This window comes from Macaca nemestrina, chromosome 2 (genome assembly GCF_043159975.1).
Source record: "Macaca nemestrina isolate mMacNem1 chromosome 2, mMacNem.hap1, whole genome shotgun sequence".
NCBI lineage: Eukaryota > Metazoa > Chordata > Mammalia > Primates > Cercopithecidae > Macaca > Macaca nemestrina.
The window spans coordinates 186,287,604-186,311,825 of NC_092126.1; the positions used below are offsets into that span (position 1 = coordinate 186,287,604).

The 24,222-nt window shown below is 36.8% G+C and overlaps 1 protein-coding gene across 8 annotated transcripts in view; it reads right to left on the reverse strand.

Annotated features, from left to right (window-relative positions):
• The window catches only part of LOC105477433 (EPH receptor A6), a 950,680-nt gene that overhangs the window by 534,632 nt on the left and 391,826 nt on the right, over window positions 1-24,222 (reverse strand). For all 8 annotated transcript variants that reach the window (XM_071092526.1, XM_011733921.3, XM_011733919.3 and 5 more), the window contains one exon: window positions 6,659-6,814. In XM_071092526.1, coding sequence (XP_070948627.1) covers window positions 6,659-6,814 — 156 coding nt within the window. The remainder of the gene's footprint in view (window positions 1-6,658; window positions 6,815-24,222) is intronic.

Below are 24,222 nucleotides of genomic sequence, written 5' to 3' on the forward strand. Positions count from 1 at the left end.
TCGAAAATAATAATTGGCGGCAGTTGGTGAAAGGCAACAGCAGTCTCCCAACAGATAGAAAACACCTGAAGCTGGTGATCAGGCGCTTACCAATAAGATCTCAGGAATTGGGCAAGTGGGCTCAAGCATGTGCATAAGACGCAAAATTGCAGTTTGACTGGTACATGACCTTCCCCTAGGAACACTCAGTAAGAAAAAATGCCTCCAGTGAGCATGTGCACAATTTCAGTAAACACACTGCGCATGCGGCCCCTCCCGAGCGCCAGCAGGCCACTGTGCCGGAAGACAGCCGGCCCCAAGGGAAGAATCAGAGGAGAAGAAATAGAAACCCCGGAACCATACCAATGTATATAACCTCAAGTAAAGGGCCAAATGAGGCAGCTGGATCTGTGAAGGTGCCTGCTTGGCCCTATTCCAAGTGTACTTTCTTTCCTTCCTGCTCTGAAACATTTTAATAAACTTTCACTCCTGTTCTAAAACTTGACTTGGTCTCATACTGACTTATGCCCCTCAGCCAAATTCTTTCCTGTGAGGAGGCAGGAATCAAGTCGCTGCAAGCCTGTTAGATTTGCCACTGCTAACAGTTTCAGATGACAGGCTTAGCGGTGCAGGACTTACTATGTTTTGTGAAAAGGTCTTAGGCATTCGGTGTATTATTATTACTGTTGTTTTTAGTTTGCAGGAATACAAATGATAGAAGCTGCGAACCTGACAAAATAGCATCAACATAAAATTTCTAATAGTTTGAATTTTAACTTACCAGACACTCTTTCAAAATGAATTGTAAGAGAACAGCTTTCTTTTTAATTTAACAAGCATTTAGTAGCACCGGTTATGTGCAAGGTACTGTTTTTAGCACTTTTCAAATATTAACTCATTTAAATCATTATGACAACAGTATGAGGTATGTATTGTTGTTATCAATACAGATGGTACATCTGGAGTTAGGAGAAGTTAAATACTTTGCCCAACCTTACATATCTAGTAAATGCTTTTTGGGTCCAGAAAATCACACCCTAAAATATGGTCCTCTGGCATGTGGAGTGCTTTGAATTAGAGGAAACTGCAAGGCCTCAGAAATAAACCTCAGAACCAAAATCTCTCTCTGACCTTTCCCACAAGCCTGTCTCTCTGACCCCCTTTCATTCCCAAGGCACCCATAGGGGATTTCTCTGAAGTTTCTTTTTTTGTTGTTTAAGGGAACTTCATCCAGAAGAAATGCATTGTCTTAAAAGTCCTTCCCTAGGAATCTTGTCAAACAACCAGGAAAAATTAACCACTGGAAAAAAGAAACGACTATAAGTCATTACCAAACCCAGAAAGACATTTCATCTATTCTTCTGAAAGCAGCTCCTAGGGATTACCTGAGATACTTTACCTGCATAATAACACCATTTTTCTTCACACTAAAGCTCCACCCTTCACGTTCTTCACCACCTCCCTCAGAACTCAGAGGAACTTTCTCCCAGGCCATTGTTCCTTGGGCACACTCATTTCTCCTAAAAATCACTTACTATCCCTCCATTGTCTACATGCCCCATTTCCTTTCCCCTGCAAAGAGGGTATATAAACCTCACCATCTGGACCTTCTACAAGTCTCATGTTTTATATGCCCCCCATGCTTATACACATTAATACATTTCTATGCATTTTATTGTAAGTTCATATTAGTAAACATTAGGAGAGGGTGAAAGATTAGCTTTCCCTTTGCTCCTACATCACCAAGATTCACTCTGAGAAAATCTGGCTTTAAAAGATAGTGAACTCAGCACTAAGCTGAGTCTTTGCCAAACAAAGTAAGTAAGCTCTTAAAGAAGTAGCAGAGAGAAGCATTGAGAAGAAAGTTTCCTGTGTCTGGACTAGGAAAACTTGACTAAAGGTCTATATTTCACTTTTCTTTGGGGGTTCTCTCTTTTGGTCACTGGTAACAATGTAGGAGATCAAATTATGCCCTCCAAAATATGACTGGAGAAGACCAGAATATGCCACCCTAAAATACAGCTATAGGAGACCAGAATACACCACTCAAAAATATGCCCCTTTGGCATAAGGATTATTTTGAGTCAATTTATTTGACAAACTGCAGACACAGTAGAAGCTCAGAAAACAAAGTAGAAAGGACCCTTTTCTATGGAAAATTTATATCTACAAAGGAAATCTCCATTTGTAAGTGTATCTCCCTGTCTTCTCAGGAATAGAAGGATCACTAAGTCACCAGAAACTCTTATCCATGAAGAAGGCACTGACTTAAATCAACATAACAAATCTTATCCTGGTTTACTGTGATTTTACCTCCCCATTACTGCTCCCCTGTCCAAAACTCTTCTTTCTTTGCTGCAGCTGAAGATGGTATTTTAACCTAAACTCAAAGCTACCTCTTTGAGATTTACTCATTCCCTAGGTATGTCCAATGTATACATGAGGTACATGTTAGTAAATTACTGTTTGCTTTTCTCTTGCTTATCTCTTTTGTTACTGGAGTCTGTCTCAACTAAGAACTATGAAGGGTAGAAGGAAAATTATTTTTCCTGCCCTATAGCAACAATGGCATGCTGTTCCCTGTCTAAAATTCTGCCCAGCCAATGACAGAATTAAACCTTTCTTTGCTTCTACTTTGTATAAAAAAGGTAGGCTAGCATTTCTGAAATATAATTTATAATAGCAAAGCATTAAAAAGGGAAATTAGAAATGAAAGCAAATTCAAGTGACATAAAATGATAAGTGGAAAAATACACATATCTGATTCAAAAATGACTGACAAGCTTATCACATTCATAGACCTTGTTGTAGCCCATCTTTATTTTCCTTTGACTAGGTTGTCATGCTGAATAACTCTAAGCCTTCTCAATTATTGAGTACACTACTTTACTAAAGGGTTCCATTGATGGGAACTTATTTCATCAATTTACCAATTTTCTACTTATAGCCTCCTAAGAAAATAAAAAGAGATTTTCCTCTATCACTTAAAAGCGCCATTCAGTTTCCTACATAGGTTTTGAAGGATACTTGCCTGACAGGACTGTAACTATTGGAAATACTACCAACTATCTAAGCTGTAGTATGTTGTCCATAATATATATAATACTATTTAGTAACCATGCAAGAAAGATTACATGTATAGTAACAGGAAGATTTGTCTGCTAAAAACTTTTTTCTATAAGTGAGAAATTATATTCAGAAGTTTTATTTTGCTATTTATAAATTTAAAATATGTTCACAGGAAAAAGAAATACCTAAGTAGTAATTTTCTAGGCTGTAATTTTCCAAAGAAAGCAGCCACTTAGCATTTACAATCAGAAAGCCAAAATTACATCTACTAATGAATAGCAACAATGAATGTATTACATTTTTATTAAATGTGTTCCATAAAAATATTTTATAAGGACGTCTATAGTCATACAGACAAATCTATGAACTGCATTTGTTAAGTTTAAAAAATTGAGACATCTCTAAGAAATGCCTCTAAGAAATATGTGACATTACGTAAGTCTAGTTTTGATTCTATGGAAGTAAATAAAATAACCAAAATTTTGTTACCAATTCATCACCAGGAAGGGCAAATGTTCACCTTAATATCTGACGTATGCAACTGATAAATAAAAATAAAAGCAAACAAAAACATAAAGTGGAGAAAGCACACCCTATTCAACAAATGGTGCTGGGACAATTGGCAAGCCACACGTAGAAGAACGAGACTGGATCCTCATCTCTCACCTTATACAAAAATCAAATCAATAGAGATCAAAGACTTAAATCTAAGTTCTGAAACCATAAAAATTCTAGAAGATAACATCAGAAAAACTCTTCTCGACATTGGCTTATGCAAAGAGTTCATGACTAAGAACACAAAAGCAAATGCAACAAAAACAAAGACAAATAGATAGGACCTAAGTAAACTAAAAAGTTTTCACACAGCAAAAGAAATAATCAGCAGAGTTAATGGACAACCCACACAGTGGGAGGAAATATTTGCAAACTATGCATCCGACAAAGGAACTCAATCTACAAGGAACTCAAACAAATCAGCAAGAAGAAAAACAAACAATCCCATCAAAAAGTGGGCAAAGGACATGAATAGACAATTCTCAAAAGAAGATGTACAAACTGCCAACAAACATGAAAAAATACTCAATATCACTAATTATCAAGGAAATGCAAATCAAAACCACAATGCAATACCACCTTACTCCTGCAAGAATGGCCATAATTAAGAAATGAATCATAAATATTGGTGTGGATGTGGTGAAAAGCGAACATTTATACTGCTGGTGGGAATGTAAACTAGTACAACCACCATGGATAACAGTATGGAGATTCCTTAAGGAACTAAAAGGAGAACTACCACTTGATCCAACAATCCCACTACGGGGTATCTATCTACCCAGAGGAAAAGATGTCATTATTTGACACTTGCACATACATGTTTATAGCACCACAATTTGCGATTGCAAAACAATATGGAACCAGTCCAAATACCCATCAACTAATAAGCGGATAAAGAAAATGTGACATATATATATATATAACATTTATATCACATTTACATTATATATGTGTGTGTGTGTGTGTGTGTGTATAGAATGCTACTCAGCAATAAAAAGGAACAAAATAATGGCATTTGCAGCAATCTGGAGTTGGAGACCATTATTCTAAGTGAAGTAATTCAGGAATGGAAAACCAAACATCACATGTTCTCACATAACTGGTGGCTAAGGTATGAGGACTAACAACATAAGAATGATATAATGGACTTTGGGAACTGAGTGGGGAAGGATGGGAGGGTAGTGAGTGATAAAAGAGTACACATTGAGTACCGTGTACACTGCTCAAGCGATGGGTGCACCAAAATCTCAGAAATCACCACTAAAGAACTTCCCCCATGAAACCAAACACCACCTGTTCCCCAAAAACTATTGTTATAAAAATAAAAATTAAATAAAATCTAAATACCCCAACCTACTGAACAGACGCCCTCATGGCCAAGCTTACCCCAGAGAAACCTTAAAACTGAGATCCCGACTATGATGACGAGATGGGAGGCTGGACACACTTCCCTCCTTCACTACCATTAATCTTTCTTCCCTAAGGGTAAAACAGAAGCCAGCCCTTTTTAAAGACCCACTCCACTGCTGATATCAACTAACTATCTGATGCTGCTCCTCCCTTTCTGTTTAGACATAACAACTAACCAGCATTCCTTCCTGATAAGAGACCACCAACCATGGAGTAGTTCTGGCCAGTCCAGAGTATGCTCAGTGAGGGTTTCTATGTCATCTGCTTCACCTTTTGACATCAGAGGGCTGAAAACTCCACCCTTGGATTGTGCTAACATGGCCATTTTTTGTACATGAGTCCCATGCTGAGGCATGAAGTTCAGTTGCACATGTGCATGTTTCTGCTTTCATAAATTTCATGACTCCTATAGCTTATTTAATATGTGTCTTTGACCACCTCATTCAGCATAAATCCCTGTCATTCTTACCACCCTCAAAGTGCATGTCTTGGTCAGAGGCTATGTTTCCCAGCCTGCAGGATGGCCACCTTGCAAGCTGTAACTCTTTATAAAAAATAGTTTCAGCCAGGGGCGGTGACTCATGCCTGTAATCCCAACACTTTGGGAGGCCCAGGCAGGTAGATCACCTGAGGTCAGGAGTTCGAGACCAGCCTGGCCAACATGGTGAAACCCCATCTCTACTAAAAATACGAAAATTAACGTGGTGGCATATGCCTGTAGTCCCAGCTACTTGGGAGGCTGAGGCAGGAGAATTGCTTGAACCCAGGAGGCAGAGGCTGCAGTGAGACGGGATCATGCCACTGCACTCCAGCCTGGACTACAAGAGCAAAACTCTGTCTCTAAAAAAAAAAAGTCTCCTCTACCTTTTTCTAAATTTATATATTGTGTTTTTATGTTAACATATTTAACAAGATTTTAAAGCAATCTAAGGGGTGATATTTTACTTTTGCATAGTTTAGCAATATATTAATATATTCACTTTTATTTTTTAATGTACAAGTATTTTACAATATTTTAATAATAGAAGAATACAATTCATTTAAAATTATTGGTGTATACATTAAAATGACCTTCACATTTAGATTTAACATTCCATTGCTTCTAACCAAAAATATTGGAGAGAAAGTAAGAGGTGAAATGTGGAAAAACTCAAAAATACCTGCCTTTATAGATAAATGTCAAGGAAACTTGAACTTTTCTACATCACAATAACACAATGACTTTTAAAGTTTCCTCTAGAATCTCCCTCACACGTTAACTATATGGTCCTAAATTGATGTGCTTTAAAATGGTCAAGGGTTGAAGCAAAGAACAGAAGTTTTGTTCACAACTTCTCATGCAGCCTTCAACTGCTATAATTTCCTAAGGACAGATTATGGATAAGGAAAACTTGTAGGGCCTCAAACCAGTGCTGGCATTTGTACATCATGAATCAAAATGAATTTTGAGGAGTAAACACATTCTTTACAAAGAGTTGAAAAGCAACTATGCTGAGTAGAGAGAGAAGCTTTTTCCTTGACTGTTATCACAGAAAATAGCATGGATAATGCCAGATTTTGTATATTTGCTTATTTTTTAAATTTAGAATAAAGAGACCAAAAGGGTTGGAAACAGAATTTCCAAATCCAAAATGTATAGACTTACTGGTACATGCCATAGAAGGTGGGTCTTTTTCAGCTCGGAAATAACCCTTTTCACACTGACAGACAGAAGTTGCTTCCACGTATGTTAAACTGTGTGGAGGGCATTTAGAACATTTTGTGTTCCCAGCAAAAGCTTTATAGAATCCTGGTCTGCAAGCTGTAAAGAGAGAAAAAATAATTAGTTATTATTGCTAGGATTATTTTACTTGTACATGTACAATATACTTTAATGTATATACACATTGGAACTCAGAGTACAGTGTTACACATATAGAGAGAAGTCATATATATTAAGATTAACAAATGAAATTAGTTATTGAGAGTTAATAAAACCACAATACAATCATATTTTAGCTGAGGCTGCTAATTTTTTAAATCATACCTCAAGCATACACAGATACACACACACACACACATTCACACGGGCACATGCACACAAAATATCAGTGCTTACCTAAGAATGGGGATGCCCATAACTGACAGTAAGGAAAATGATTTTGTATCATTACCAGAGATGGCATTAAGTAACATTAAATCACACTGCTCAAAATGTATTTACATTCTATTTTCCCTTCAGTTCTTGTGAGTAGACAAGAAGAAAATTCTGATTTGGTGAAAGTATGTCTTTGACACCTTTCTTAGTGGCTAAATTTTCTTTTGTATATGCTTTAACTCTATTTTTTTTGATAGTTTATGTTTACTTTTACAGTAATATTTTTAGAAATGATCTAGGAATTCAAAAGAAGCAAAATTATCAATTCCACACAGTAAAATTACTATCAAGAGGTTGGTTATTCAATATCAACATCGACGGGGAGTGGTGGTACACAAATACACAACAATAGTTTCTTCAATAACTTGTTAATATATAAATAGTAAATAGTTAATAAAAAGACTATCATTAAAATATTGTTCTAAAATTTTGAAAATTCAGAATAGATAAATAATATATAAGAAACATCACTAACACTTTCATAATTGAAGTATTGTTTAAAAATATTTAACTACTAAATGTGATCTTATGACAGCAGTTATAAGACAGTGTATCATAAAATATTCAAAAAATCTACCTTATACAGTTTGCCAATAAAATAATTGTTTTCTACTAAAATATGCAGTTTAAAATAACTGAACATATTTGACAGGGTAGGTCTGTTAATAATTAGCCAAAAATTAAAAAGTTGGACCTGAAATTTAAATAAATACCTTTAATCTATAACAATGTTTAAAATTCTAATATACTAGTCAATTTATAGAGAATATACAAATCTAAATGGGGAGCTTACATTCTGAATATTTTGCAATGGTATTTAAAATATTATTTTAAAGGCTTTTTATGTTATTTTGTAGAGCAAGACCATTTAAAATTAATTAGGAATATGTATGCCATAGAACCACAATATAAAAGATATTTATTACATGTACATATATAGAACCCATAAGACACATAAAGAAGAATTATAAGCATATTGTTTTCTTCTTTTAATCAGCCATGCAAATTTCAGCCAAAGACATTGTTCAGAATATAAAGTAGCATGCTTATAACTTAATTTTGTGCCGCAAGACATTGTTACCTTTTCTTTATTTTCTTTGGTAGCTAAAACAAGAATTTAAATTATTGCTTATCTGATGCATTTTTGGTTAATTTTCCACTTCTTAGAATCTTTTCAAAATGCTTAGAACACCTCCTAAGATACTTAGAATAGGCTAGTTATGTTCGGACTGTTCTTGAGAACAGTCTAATAACTAGTCTCTCAGCAACTATTATTGCCTACTTTAATCCGTTCTTCAGAGTGATCTTCTAAATATACTGTGTCTAACAGCAATATAAAGTGAGACACATATAAATAATTTTAAATTTTATAGCAGTTACATTAAAATATGAAAAAGAAACAGGTGAAATTATGTTTTAATAACATATTTTATTTAACCCAATATATCCAAAATATTATCATTTCAACATTAAATCAACCATTGAAATATTTTACATTCCTTGGATTTTTAATTTTTTTTTCTCAAAGTATTTGAAATCCCATATGTACTTTAGCAGATCTTAATTCAAACTAACTGCATTTCAAGTGCCCAATAACCTCACATGGCTAGTGAATATCATACTGGATAGCACAATTTTAAACACAGAAATCTATTCATTACATTCTTCTAGTTAAATTTTTTTTATAATTTTTCACCATGTTAATGTTAAAGTTTAAAATATTTAACTTGGATTACAATGTTGCCCAGGATTTGGCCCTGCCTACCTCTCCAACCACTTCAGATGAAGATACCCTTCCTGTACCTTCTCTGTTAAAGCTTTGGTCTTCTACAGTCTATGGTCAATTCAGTAGCTGACGACCTCCTTCAAACATGTATAAGACTGTGTTATGACTGGACTTACAGCCTTCCATTGGCTTTCTCTTCCTCGGAGAGTAAAAGTTGTTGCCTTGATAACTGCCTCCCAAGCACGGCATGGTTTTGCTCCCCACCCCCGTGACCCTGCTTTTCATTTCCTACCTTTGGTTCCTTCGGATACTTTGCTTTAGCCACACTGGCCTTTTGCAGAATCCTGGACACCCAAAGTTTGTTCCCACAACCGGGCTTTTTTAACACTTGCTCTTACTCAGCTATCTGGATGGTTTAACCCTTCCTTTATATCAGGTCTTTGTTCAAATGTCACTAAATTAATGAAGCCTTCCCTGATTCCTGCTACACCCTGCTACAATATTTCATAAGAACTCTCCAAAGAACTTCACATCTGATACACGATGCATTTAATTTTTAAATCATTCCACAGTAAAATGTATGCTCCAATAAGGGAGATCTTTTTTTGTTTTGTTTTCTAAAATGCATTTCCAGGGTCTAGAACAGTGCTAAGCATTATTAGACCCTCAAATGAGGCATATTTGGCAAATAAATGAATGAATTGCCAAAGACCTCCTTTAATTTCTATAGTTTTACCATGCTCTTTCTCCTGCTTTAAGACTTTTTCTCTGTTGAAAAGTCTCTTCCCTGTATCTCAACCCCATGACCCACGTATGTTGCCAGTTCCTCATAACCCCGATGACTCTGTGATTCACTTATCTTTCAGCTCGCACTGCTTTAAGAGGGCCATTCTGACTTCTTAGGTCAAATTTAGTTTCTCAAAGGACCTAGGCCTTTTCTGCATTAGTTAGCCCTTGGTAATTACCTGTTTAATGGCTGTAAGCACCACAAGAGAAGGTTTGCCCAGTGCTTAGTGCTTGTCATAATGTAGGTGCTCAATACATACTTGTTTAATTGAACTGGATAGTGTGTGAGTACTCTGCTAATTAAATTCCTGTAGAAGATTATGCATATCTACGTAATGCATGGTCTGATAATGGCACAATTCATCTTTCTATAGATTTATATGTTTTCTCCTTAATGTATTATAGGTAAGGGATGAAAACAGACAGTAAATATCTTGAAAGTGATTTAACTGTGTCTGAAAATGATTATTCTAATATTGCAAGATGACCTAGCTATATTAACAACTTTCCATTTGAAATTATTGTTAATGTCAACTTGGATATTACTCCTAATGCAAAAAAATACATATATAAATTGATTTATATATGAAATTGGATATAGGGGCTGCAACTTTCAACTGTCCCTGATTTCAAATATTTTTATACATCAACTTGCCTTTTAAATCCTTAAAATTTTGAACTCATAACGTATATTTGGGTTACTTCAATTTTTCTCTATTTTGATGTTAACATTTAGTATAATATTACATTTAAAAATAAAGAATTCTCTTGTTAGAAAATTACTGTTGAGGCACTCACATTCTCTTACATAGCACACATTAATAGTATACAGCATATACCTCTCAGATCATATCATATTAGATTACAACTATTGTGTCATGTGTTATCTCAGCTTTGTGTAACTGCCACAAGCCAGAGAGGGCCCTCAATATTACAGTATCCACAATGTCGACCATATTTCAGGCACATATTTAGTTTCAGGTTTTTTTTTTGTTTTTTTTTTGAGAAGGAGTCTGGCTCTGTTGTCCAGGCTGGAGTGCAGTGGTGCGATCTCGGCTCACTGCAAACTCTGCTCCCAGGATCAAGCAATTCTCCTGCCTTAGCCTCCCGAGTAGCTGAGATTACAGGCACCCACCACCACGTCCGACTAATTTTTGTATTTCAATAGAGATAGAGTTTCACCATGTCAGCAGGCTAGTCTCAAACTCCGGCCTCCCAAAGTGCTGGGATTATAGGCATGAGCCACTGTGCCCGGACTTTAGTTTTTATAAACACTGTAAAAATGGAATGAAGGTAAATAAATGGTGAATGCTAATACCTAACATGAGATAATTGCATAAGTATTCTGTGTATCTATTCAATTAGTGGTCTTAGATTTTGTTAGAATTGGGTTTTAAATGGGATATCAGTATTTATGTCTCGAGAACTTTTCAATTTCTTTCTTATATATTCCTTCCTTCTCTACTACTTCCTTACTTTTCTGTTTATATTATAGGATGTGTAAACTTCTTGCTTTCAAGAAACAAATGAGTGAAGATAAGAATGTTTTCCAACATATGTCTATATTCTACAGAATCACGTTGGAAAGCTACAGGTTATCTAACGAAGTGATTTCTATTATTTTTTCCTTTAGAAAAATCTATTTGGGTATAGACCATGCATTACTTTTTTTTTTTTTTTTTTCTTGAGACAGAGTATTGCTTTGTCACCAGGCTAGAGTGCAGTGGCAGGATCTTGGCTCACCGCAACCTCCAACTCCCTGGTTCAAGCGAGTATCCTGCCTCAGCCTCCTGAGTTGGGTTTACAGGCACGCACCACTATGCCCATCTAAGTTTTGTATTTTTAGTAGAGCCGAGGTTTCACCATGTTGGCCAGATGGTCTCGCTCTCCTGATTTCGTGATCCGCCTGCCTCGGCCTCCCAAAGTGCTGGGATTACAGGCATAAGCCACCACATCCGGCCTGCATTACCTTTTTAATTTCTACTTTTAAGTTTTCCCCCATAATAATAAAGATTTATAATTTAAATCTCTACAACTTTTGGAATAGTGCATTCATCTCAGGTCTGCCTGTCTCTGCTTTCTCCCTGCTCATATCCACTCCACAGTTTCTGCAAGTTACGTTTCTAAATAGCAGGTATGGCCATGCTATTCTCTATTGTCTATAGTAAGAGCTTAGCCTTTTTGCAAAACCAGACCACTGCATTGATTTGTACAGACTGAGTTGGTTAGGCTTTGTGTCCCCATGCAAATCTCATCTTGAATTATAATCCTCATAATCCCCATGTGTCAAGGGAGAGACCAGGTGGATATAATTGAATCATTGGGGTGGTTTCTCCCATGCTGTCCTTGTGATAGTGAGTGAGTTCTCACAAGATCAGGTGGTTTTATAAGGGGCTCTTCCCCCTTCTCTAGGCAATTCTCCTTCCTCTTGCCTTGCAAAGAATGTCCCTTGCTTCCCCTTTGACTTCTGCCATGACTGTAAATTTCCTGAGGCTTCTCAAGACATGTTAAACTGGCAGTCAAACCTCTTTCCTTTATAAATTACCCAATCTTGGGCAGTTCTTTATAGTAGTAGGAAAATGGAATACAGTAAGTTGGTACCAAAGAGAGTGGGGTACTGCTATAAAGATACCAAAAGCATGGAAGCGTCTTTGGAAATGGGTAACAGGCAAAAGTTGGAACAGTTTGGAGGGCTCTGAAGAAGACAGGAAGATGTGGGGAAGTTTGGATCTTTCTAGAGACTTGGAGGGCTCAGAAGAAGACAGGAAAATGTGGGAAAGTTTGGAACTTCTAAAGGCTTGTTGAGTGACTCAGACCAAAATGCCGACAGTGATATGGACAATTAAGTCAAGGCTGAGGTGGGCTCAGATGGAGATAAGGAGCTTATTGTGCACTGGAATAAAGGTGACTCTTGCTATGCTTTAGCAAAGAGACTGGTGGCATTTTGCTCCTGTCCTAGAGATCTGTGGAACATTGAACTCATGAGAGATGATTTAGGGTACCTGGCAGAAGAAATTTCTAAGCAGCAAAGCATTCAAGATGTTACTTGGGTGCTCTTAAGAGCATTCAGTTTGATACATTCACAAAGAGACAGTTTGAAATTAGAACTTATGTTTAAAAGGGAAGTAGAGCACAAAATTTTGGAAAATTTGCAACCTGATAATACAATAGAAAAGAAAAACCCATTTTCTGGGGAGAAATTAAAGCTGGCTGCAGGAATTTGCATAACTAACAAGGAGCTGAATGTTAACTGCCAAGACAATGGAGAAAATATTTCTGGCGCATTTCAGAGATATTCACGGCAGTACTTCCCATCACAAGTCTGGAGGCCTAGGAGGGAAAAAAATGGTTTCATGGGCTGGGCCCAGGGCGCAGCTGCTCTGTGCAGTCTTGGGACATGGCACCCTGCACCCTAGTCACTCCAGCTTCAGCCATGCATAAAAGGGGCCAAGGTACAGCTTGGGCCATTGCTTCAGAGGTTGCAATCCCCAAGCATTGGCAGCTTCCATGTGCTGTTGGGCCTGCAGGTGCCCAGAAGACAAGAATTGAGCCTTGGGAGCTTCTACCTAGATTTCAGAGGATGTATGGTAATGCCTGGATTAACATTTAGAATACTATTTCATTATACAGCAGACGTCTGATGCAGGGGCAGAGCCCTCATGGAGAACGTCTACTAGGGCAATGAAGAGGGAAATGTAGGGTTTGAGCCCCCACACAGAGTCTCCACTTGGGCACTGCCTAGTGGCGCTGTGAGAAGAGGGCCACCATCCACTAAACCCCAGAGTGGTAGGCAACCAACAGCCTGCACCATGTGCCTGCAAAAGCCAGAGACACTCAATGCCAGCCCATAAAAGCAGCCAGGAGTGGGGTTGTACCCTGCAAAGCCACAGGGGTAGAACTTTCCAAGACTGTGGGAGCCCACCTCTTGCATCAATGTGACCTAAAGTGAGACAGGAGTCAAAGGAGATCATTCTGCAGCTTTAAGATTTGACTGCCACACTAGATTTCAGACTTACATGAGGCCTGGAGCCCTTTTGTTCTAGCAAATTTCTCCCATTTGGAATGGGTGCATTTATCCAATGTCTGTACCTCTATTGTATCTAGAAACTAATTCACTTGCTCCTGATTTTACAGGCTTATAGGTTGAAGGGACTTGCCTTTTCTCAGATGAGATTTGGACTTTGAATTTTGGGTTAATGCTGAAAAGAATTAAGACTTTGGGGGACAGTTGGGAAGGCATGATTGGTATCATAATGTGAAAGGGATATGATATTTGGGTGGGGCCAGGGGCAGAATGATTTGGCTAGGCTATTTATCCCCAGTCAAGTCTCACCTTGAATTACAATCCCTATAATCCCTATGTGTCAAGGGAGAGACCAGGTGGAGTTAATTGAACCATGGGGGTGATTTCCCTCATGCTATTCTCATGATAGTGAGTGACTTCTCACAAGATCTGATGGTTTTATAAGGGGCTCTTCCTACTTTGCTAGGCACTTCTCCTTCATTGTGTCTTGTGAAAAAGGTGCCTTGCTTCCCTTTTGCCTTCTGCCATATTTGTAACTTTCCTAAGGATTCCCCAGCCATACTGAATTGTGAGTCAATTAAACCTCTTTCTTTAAATAAATTACCTTGTCTCAGGCAGTTCTTTATAGCAGTATGAAAATGGACTAATACTGGCCGGGCATTGTGGCTCACGCCTCTAATCCCAGAACTTTGGGAGGCTGAGGCAGGTGGATCAAGAGGTCAGGAGATCGAGATCATCCTGGCTAACACAGTGAAATCCCGTCTCTACTAAAAATACAAAAAAATTAGCCAGATGTGGTGGTGGGTTCCTGTAGTCCCAGCTACTTGGGAGGCTGAGGCAGGAGAATGGTGTGAACCCAGGAGGCGCAGCTTGCAGTGAGCCGAGATCACGCCACTGCACTCTAGCCTGGGCAAGAGAGTGAGACTCCATCTCAAAAAAAAAAAAAAAAAAAAAAGAAAAGAAAGAAAGAAAGAAAGAAAGAAAGAAAGAAAGAAAGAAAGAAAGAAAGAAAGAAAGAAAGAAAGAAAATGGACTAATACACAGACTGAGAGCTAAGAATGACTTTACATTTTTTTTTTTCAAGATTGGGTCTCACCATTTCATTCAGGCTACAGTGCAGTGGCGTGATCACAGGTTACTGCAGCCTCCACCTCCCATGCTCAGGTGGTCCTCCCACATCAGCCTTCCAAGTAGCTGGGACTACAGGCATGCACTACCATGCCCAGCTAATTTTTGTATTTTTTGTAGACAGGGGGTTTTGCCATATAGTTCAGGCTGGTCCCACTCTTCTGTGCTTCAGTGATCTGCCTTGCCTCAGTCTGCCAAAGTACTGAGACTACAGGCATGAGCATCTGCACCCAGCCTTTATATTTTTAAATAATTATTTAAGTATATGAGATTCTAGATTTTTGACTCAGACTTCAAAGTCTGAAGTATATACTCTATGGCTTTTCACAGAAAACATATGCCAATATCTGGTTTCTAGAATAAAGTCCAAATTGAGATTAGCATTTAAGTTCCTTAAGAGATGGACTCACATCTATTTTTCCAAACTCACCTTCCACTGCTACAGAAATTTTATGCTTTTTGCCACTTCCTACATGGACCATATTATTTTCTCACAGCTTTACTGAAGTATAATTGGCATACACAAAACTTCAAATAAAGCATACGATTGGGTATTGTGATAAATCTACACAACTGTGAAAACTTTGCACAATCAAGACAATGAATATATCTGTTAATCCCAGAAGTTTTCTTATACCTCTTCATTTTTGGGTATTTCCATTTTTATACTTAAAGTATGTTTCTTGGAAGCAGCACATACCTGGGTCTTATAAGAAAAATACTATTTAACAATCTCTGCCATTTAATTTGGGTATTTAGATCATTTATATTTAATGTGATTAATGATATTCTTAGGTTTAATTCTACCTTGCTATTTGCTTAGCATTTGTCCTATGTCTTTGTTATTTTCCTCTTTTCCTATGTTATTTTAGAAAAGCAACATACTTTTTATGATGTTTTATCTTCTTTGTTGAATTTTTTTTATTTGTAGAATTTAGGTGAGCACTCACAGAGAACCTCTGCACCTCTCTGGAGTTGTCTTTTGGAAAGTCCTTTTCTCTGTCATACTGACATTGTGAAATCTCACTACCCTGATTTCCCTGAACTCTCAGATCTGTCTTCTCAATTAATAGTCCATTAAGGAGTTTATAAGGTTTTATCAAGATCCTTTCTCCCTGTGCCAGGGCCTAAAAATTTACTCTAAACAGTAAGTTGGGGCAATTGTAGGACTTTCCTCTTTCAATTATTATCTCTTGGTTATCTGATGTCTCATGTCTTAAATATTTTTTTTCCCACATATTTTAAATGAGTTTTCTTATCTCAGATAGCAGATGTTACTCCATCTTGATCAAAAGTAAAAATCAGACTGCTTGAGTCATCCTAAATTGTTATTTTTCTGTCTTCATATTTCACTGTCTTCTATAATGTCCTTTTCCTATCTACTATATCTAGTTTCTCAAAGACATACTTAAATAACTTATTTTAAAGTGCAATGTAATACTACCACCTCTACCAGAATATTTAAGATGAAATAAACACACAATACCAAATGTTTCTGAGAATATGGAGCAATATGAACTGTAAAATATTACTGGAGAAGTTTAAGTTGGTGCTACCACTTTAGAGAACTGTTTGGCAGTACTTACTATAGATGAACATAGGCCTACAATTTGATATAACAATCCCACTCCTTGCTATATGCCCAACAGAAAAGCATGAGATGAAAGGGGCCAACCCCCTGCAGTAGCCATACTAATTCCCATTGCTACGTGAGTTATTGATCCTCCATTTGATTTTCATTTTCTGAAATTTGTTGACATTGATATGGTTTACATGTCTGTCTTCTTGAAATCTCATGTTGAAATGTGATTCTCAGTGCTGGAGGTGGGGCCTGGTGGGAGATGACGGGATCATGGAGGTGGATTCCTCATGAATGGTTTAGAAGCATCCCCTGTTTATAAATGAGTTCTTGCTCAGTTAATTCATGCAAGACAAGGTTGTTTAAAAGTCTAGGACCACAACTTCCCCACCCCGTGCTTGCTCACACCATGGGATGTGCAGGCTCCCCTTCTCCTTCTACCATAATTAAAAGTTTCCTGAGCCCCCTCACCAGAAGCAGATGCTGGAGCCATGTTTGTGCTGCCAGAAGAATCATGAGCCAATTAAACATCTTTTCTTTATAAATTACCCATCTCAGGTATTTCTTTATAGCAATAAAGAAATGACCTAATACAGACATTGACTTTTCCACCAGAGGTATTTTCTTTTCCCTTTCCCTTTTGCTCTGTTCTTGTTAGAGTAAACATTCTATATACCCTTATTCCTGTTAGTGAATTGTCAAAAAGGAATAGAGGTAAACTGATATGTTCAATAAACTATGTTTAACAAAAAGCTTTTACCTTCCTAAATTTCAGATCATATAATTTGAGGAAGTATATTCAGTCAAGAATAATCAAATTACAAACATAGCCTTATTGCTGAAATATGTTTTGAAATTTTTATATCAAAATATGTTTATAATTTGAGAAACTTTATGTGATTGCTTAAAATAACAATGAAAATGTCATACATATGGCAAAAGTCAAAGTAAATTTTTAGAGAAGACATATATTAAAGGCAAACTAAATACAAATACAGTGATTGAAACATCACTAATTTTCTTCTTTTTCTTTCTTTTTTTTTTTTGAGAAGAAGTTTTGCTCTTGTTGCCCAGGCTGGAGTGCAGTGGCACGATCTCAGCTCACTGCAACCTCTGCCTCCCGGGTTCAAGCAATTCTCCTGCCTCAGCTTCCTGAGTAGCCGGGATTACAGGCACCCGCCACCACGCCTGGCTACACTAATTATCTTATAAAACAATTTCCCTTATAGATATTTGAAATTTCATTATCCACAGAAAATTGAAATCAGAATATTGAAGTATTGATTGAAACACAGCTGAAGACTGGGACTTTCAGTCACATACACACACACACACACACACACAAAGCATGTCTCTAATAAAAAATAAGAAATGAATAATCTGTTCTACTCATACTTTCACAATTGAATGGTTAGACTATATATTGTCAGCAGTGTTTTTAGGCTTATCCTTATCATCAGAGAACTGGAAGACAAAAAAATAACACGAAAAATCCTAGCTAGCATATCATGCTGTGTGGTTCTCATTGTTTGATGAAGTATTGAATTGTGTCTTGTGTGTCAGGAACTGATATTAATATAATTGACTGCTTTTCTCTCGTGGTGTTCAATAGCCTGTAAGTTTAGATAAACCTGCATGACTTAGTAAAATATGTGATCTGCATCATTTCTCAAAATAATAGGATTCTTGAAAGAACTTTCAGAAACTGGCAAAAAATAGTATCATTTATGTTTTCCTAGATACTGCTGTACAATAAATATTGTTGTCAAGTAATTGGCAAAACCAGGGAAGATTAAGGAATTTAAACATAAGAAAACTGCAAAACTTAAGTGTGAATAAACACATATATGTTGTTTCTTCCGAATAACCTGATAGCATCCAATGAAACTCTCAAATTCACCAAATCCAAGTCTATAAATAATAAGGTTGTATATTCAGTTAAGAATAATCAAATTACAAACATATCCTCATTTCTGAAATATGTTTTGAAATTTTTATTTCAAAATATGCTTATAATTTGAGAAACTTTATGTGATTGCTTAATAACAATAAAAATGTCATACATACGGAAAAACTCAAAGTAAATTTTTAGAGAAAGATATATATTAAAGGCAAACTAAATATGAATACAGTGATTGAAATATAACTAATTTTCTTTTATTTTTCTTTTGTTTTTTTGGTTTGTTTGTTTTGAGATGAAGTTTCGCTCTTGTTGCCCAGGCTGGAGTGCAGTGGCACTCCATGCTTTTCTGTTGGGCATATAGCAATAGTACTGTGCTTCAAAATACTGAATCCAACTTTCTTCAAAGGATGTCTACTATAAAGAATACATGAGGCCGGGTGAGGTGGCTCAAGACTGTAATCCCTATCACTTTAGGAGGCCTAGGTGGGTGAATCACTTGTGGTCTGGAGTTTGAGACCAGCCTGGCCAACATAGTGAAACCCTGTCTCTACTAAAAATATAAGAATTAGCTGGGCGTGGTGGCAGGCCCCTGTAATTCCAGCTCCTTGGGAGGCCGAGGCATGAGAATCGCTTGATCCTAGGAGGTGAAGGTTACAATGAGCTGAGATTGCACCACTGCACCCCAGCCCGGGCAAGAGAGTGAGACTCCCTCCCTCTCACACGTACACACAAAGAACACATGAGATTATGATTAGATAATGTATGTAAAAGGGTACTAGTACTAATTCCAATTTCTTACTGTCATCAAATAAATGCTTTAATGAACTTTCCATTGAATAAACAAATAGAAAAACCATTAGACCTACATAAATATACTGCAAGTTACATCAATTTCATCCCACAGAATCAGAGTAAAATGCTCTTGTTCCAGAAAGGACAAACACATGGCATCCTCTTTCTCCCACTTAACTATAAAATCTAGGCAGAATACACAAAGAAGCCATTTGAGGACTCGAAGTAGCAGTAGGCAGATTGGAGAAGACCAAAATGTGAAGTATCGCTGGGCTGATGATAAGTTTACCATTGTTCTCATTCATCTTTCTAATTCTCACTCAACCATTTCCTGTCCTGAATGAACTGGAAACTTGGAAGTGGACACGAGGCCATTGACAGCTCCAGGACAAGCCTGCTCATTTTAGCTTTAGGAGTGGGAATCAGAATTCATAATGCTTAGAGAGAATGTGGCAATTCCCCATTCATTTTTTCTTTTCTTGCTTAACTCTTGCCCAGTCCTCAAGCAATCACATAGTAATGGTGGTGGCAGTGGCCAGAAATGGGAACCACAGAAGCCAAAATTCTTAAGAAAGTAAACTTTCTTGTTTGTTCACTGAAGCTGTGCTTCCAAGAGGGTTGGGTCAACCTCCGTTGTGTTTCTTTTTCTCTCTGTCCTCCTCTCACATGGCCCTGGAAGTGAATGTAGTTGCAGAAGGGCACAGCAGAGTGGAGGAAATGAAGCCTCAGCCTTCTCGCCACGGGATCTTAGAGAGAAACCACAGGAAACCAGAAAGTACCCGGAGAACATGGAGAGAGAGAGAAGCTTAGAAAAGCAATCCATAAACTTGTTTATGAACTCTTGGGCTTACTCCCAAATGCACACATGTGGATTTTATTCTATTTAACATGCCAAAGACTTAAGAACTAGACCAAGACCAGGACCCAGGTATCAGACTAGCAGTCAGGTTTTTAAACTTCTGGTTATGTAAAGAAGAGGAGATCAACATAGAAATCATATACTGTTGTTTTCAGTTAGTTAGTTTTTTGTTTTTTTTTTGGATGTGGCTATTTTGACACATTAACTTAGAAACAGCGGTTTTATATACACACACACAGGAAAACTATCACCATATTCCCGAATATCCTGAAATCAATATATATTTCCATACTGGCAAACTCAGGTAAGTTGCCATTAATAAGCATAAAGTGAATGTATTATACCTCAATTTATCTTTTATCATCTTTTCTCATTCATATATTTATAATTTATATGTTAAGGATGATTTGGAAAAAAAACACATACACTCAAGAGATGGACAAGTGTCAAGATTAGGGCATTATTTGGAAAAGAGTCAGAAATAGTTTAGTAGTCGGAGGCTAGTGACAAGCAAAGTTAAAATTCTAAAGCTGCTTCTAGTGTGAGAGTAAGGTAAGCATTTCTGCTCTGGAAGTTAAGATAAGGTATGTAGACCGAAAGACTTACAGCAACAGTTTTTAGGGTAAGGCTAAATTTGTATTACCATTTTGAATATAATTTGGTAATCATATTCATACAACATAGAAGCCACTATGTTGTTCCTATAAATATTGATCACCCTTTAAATGTTCCAACATTTATCTTCTAATGTGATATTTAATTTTATATTCCCAGATATGTTTTAGTCAACCACACTTAATCCCACATTAATATTACTTTCTTCATATTTGTTTTTACAAAACGTGCTCAGTGAATCTATAATCATATTCCCAAGTATTCTGAAATGAAATACTGTTTAGTATTTTTATCCCCTATTCAGAGATTCTTATTCTTGTTTCACTATTTTGTGTAGACCATGTAGTTATGACAGTTTGTCACCTTTTCTTTCAATATTCCTTTATTGCATACTCTTTAAGTCAGACTGAATTTTCTTTTATGAATAAAGAAAAATATCTTCAAAAAGAATGCGTCCAGTAACTTACTATAAGATGTATTAGTAATAATAGCTACAACAAAACCATTTATAATTATTGAACATTCAAAATGAGCCAGGCACTTTGCTAAGCACTTTGCATATAATATTTTGGTTATTCTTACAAAAATTAACTACAAAGTAAATAAAGAATGTAGCCTTTGAAACTAGATCACATGGGTTTGAGTTCTGTTTCTTTAGTTTACTCGCTCTGTCATTTAACGTGACTTATTTTTATGCACATCAGTTTTCACTTCTGTAGAATAGGTGCTATTGACTGAGTGTGTGTATCATCCCCCAAAATTTGTATGTTGAAGCCTAAAAATCCCCAATGCAATCATATTTTTAGAAGGAGACTTTAGGAAGTGATTAGGTCATGAGGATGGAGGTCTGAAGGGACTAGTGCCCTTACAGGGGAATGAAGAAACCAGATCTCTCTGCTCTCTTACATGTGAGGACAGCAGAAGATAGCCATCTACAAATAAGGAAGAGGGTACTCACCAGACACCAGATCTGCTGGTGACTTAATCTTGGACTTTCAGCCTTATGAACTGTGAGAAATACATCTCTGCTGTCTAAGACACACAGTCGATGATATTTTGTTACACAAGCCCAAACTGACTAAGACAATTGGGATAAAACATAGCACTTAACTCAGGAGTAGTTGTGAGGGATTAATAAATGTCATATGTATAAAATGATCAGAAGGGTGTCTACTGTTTTATTATTAAGATGAGGAATCTGAAGCTAAGTAATATTAAATAATGTACCGTGGCAGATAGTTTTCCAAAAAAATGCCCCAACAATATCTTTCAAAACATGTTTTTTTTTGACAATTTCTTATAGACAGTCGTTCCACAAAACTGTTAGGCCTCTGTTCTCTTCTCCTGAAATCAGTGTGCTTGTGACTATAGTAGAAGTGACTTTATACAACTTCCTAGGTGAGGTCATAAAAGGTAATAGAGCTTTTGTTTGATTCTCCAGGATGCTTACTTTTAGAAACTACCCATGTGGCAGGAGGAAGACCAAGCAGCCATGGAGATGGCCACGTGGAGAAGAATTCAGGTTCTTTGCTCATAGCTCTGGCTGAGCTCTTGGTTGACAACCAGCACCAATTTGCCAGACAAGTGAGGGACCCATCTAGAATGTAGTTCCTCCAGTCCCCACTCCTGCCAATCCAGCTGATGCTGCATGGGGCAGAGATGAGCTGCCCTTGCCATTCCTGGCTCACATGACAGATTTGTGAAAAAGATGGATGATCAGTGTTGTCTTAAGTCATTAAATTTGGGGGTGTTTTTTAATGTAGCACTGAGTAACTGGAACGTTTGCTCAAGGTCATATGGAAAAAGCCAAAGGTTAGACAGAGGTCCATTCTAACCTATAATCTGAGTTCTCTTCATTAGTTAGCCATTATATTTGGAACACTGTGCTTATTTTACAATCTAGGGAAGTAATGGAGTGAATCACACTTTTACACTTTTAAAGAATAACTGGTGAGTGATATAGTTTGGCTCCGTGTCCTCACCCAAATCTCATCTCAAACTGTAATCCCCACGTGTCGAGGGAGGGACCTGGTGGGAGGTGATAGGATCATGGAGGCGGTTCCCCTCATGCTGTTCTTGTGATGGTGAGTGAGTTCTCACGAGATCTGAAGGTTGCATAAGGGGTTCTTCCCCCTTTGCTTCACTCTCATTTTTCCTGCCACCTTCTGAAGAAAGTACTTGCCTCTCCTTTGCCTTCCCTCATGATTGTAAGTTTTCTGAGACCTCTCCAGCCACGCAGACTGTGAATCAATTAAACATCTTTTCTTTATAAATTACCCATTCTCTGGCAGTTCTTTATATTAGTAACAGTGTAAGCACAAACTAATATAAAAAGGATATTCAGATTATAAATAACTACTATAACAAAACAGTCTTTAGTGATATTTAATTGGCATACATGGTTTTAACTAATTGTTTTATATTATCTTAACCATGTTTCTTTTTTGTAAGAGGTGAAACTAATATTGCTTTCTTCAAAATTTAGAAATAAAAATGTATTACACAACTTTTATTTCATTAAAATTTTTATATGGCCACCTCATTTTCGGTAAAAAATAAGTGAGACATTCGTCTTTCAACCTAGAATTGAAGAACACACTCATCATTGAATGAACTGTACGGGTGATTTGAAAATTTTGAGCAAACTCACTCATCACTGCTCAAAGTATCACGTACTCTGACACCTCAGTAAAGTCTGACAACCCTATCTTCTGCTGCCTTAGCAACAAATTTACAATCTATTTTTCAATCTGACAATTCTGAATGTCCCACTGTCATATATCTTGTGTCATTTCTGTAGTTGGACAGGACAGGAAAATAATGTAAAAATTATTGAATTATAACTATACAATTTTTACTAAGCAAGGAAAGCATACATTTTTATAGGAAGTTATTAATCATGCTGGTAATCAATATAATAATCACAATTTTTGTCCAGTACAAATTGATGTTTTATATATTTATTCTATTTAAGTCTTACAAAAACCCAGTGATATGAGTATTAATGTCCTCATTTTACAAAAAGGGAGATGAAAGCTCAGGCAGTTGCTTAAGGTCACAGAGATGATATGTAAGCAAGCCAGGTTCTTGAAGCCAGGTCTCTCTGATTCTTACCCCCAAACTTTGGTACATCTTGTCATTACACAAATGTGTGTGTGTGTGCGTGCATTTGTGTGTGTGTGACATGAGACATTCCTGGTAATAATTACCACATTTATCTCTTCCTCTGTAATCTACCATTGCAGTTATCATATGCATCCTCATCTTAATACCTGTTATTTCTCATTTCACATAAAGAGGCATCTCTTCTCAATTCCATTGTAAATTACTTAATACTAAGTATTCTGTGTGTGCTAATTCACTGGAACAATACTGCAGACAAAGCAGAGGTGCAAATGTGAATGCATCATTGCTTGTACACATAGTTAGTGTACACTTATTAGACAAAATTACATGAGAATATTATAGACTAACACTTAGCAAAGCAGACATTCAAAATATTCACTATCTGCTGTCTTTAAAATTGTAAAAATAAGATACTACAATATGACTTAAAAATTCTAAACTTTTTGATCTAATCCATCTTCCCCATGGGTGAGTTTTCAGATAATATGTGTGTATTTATCATACAAGGTTAAATGATTATTTGTATCATTGAAT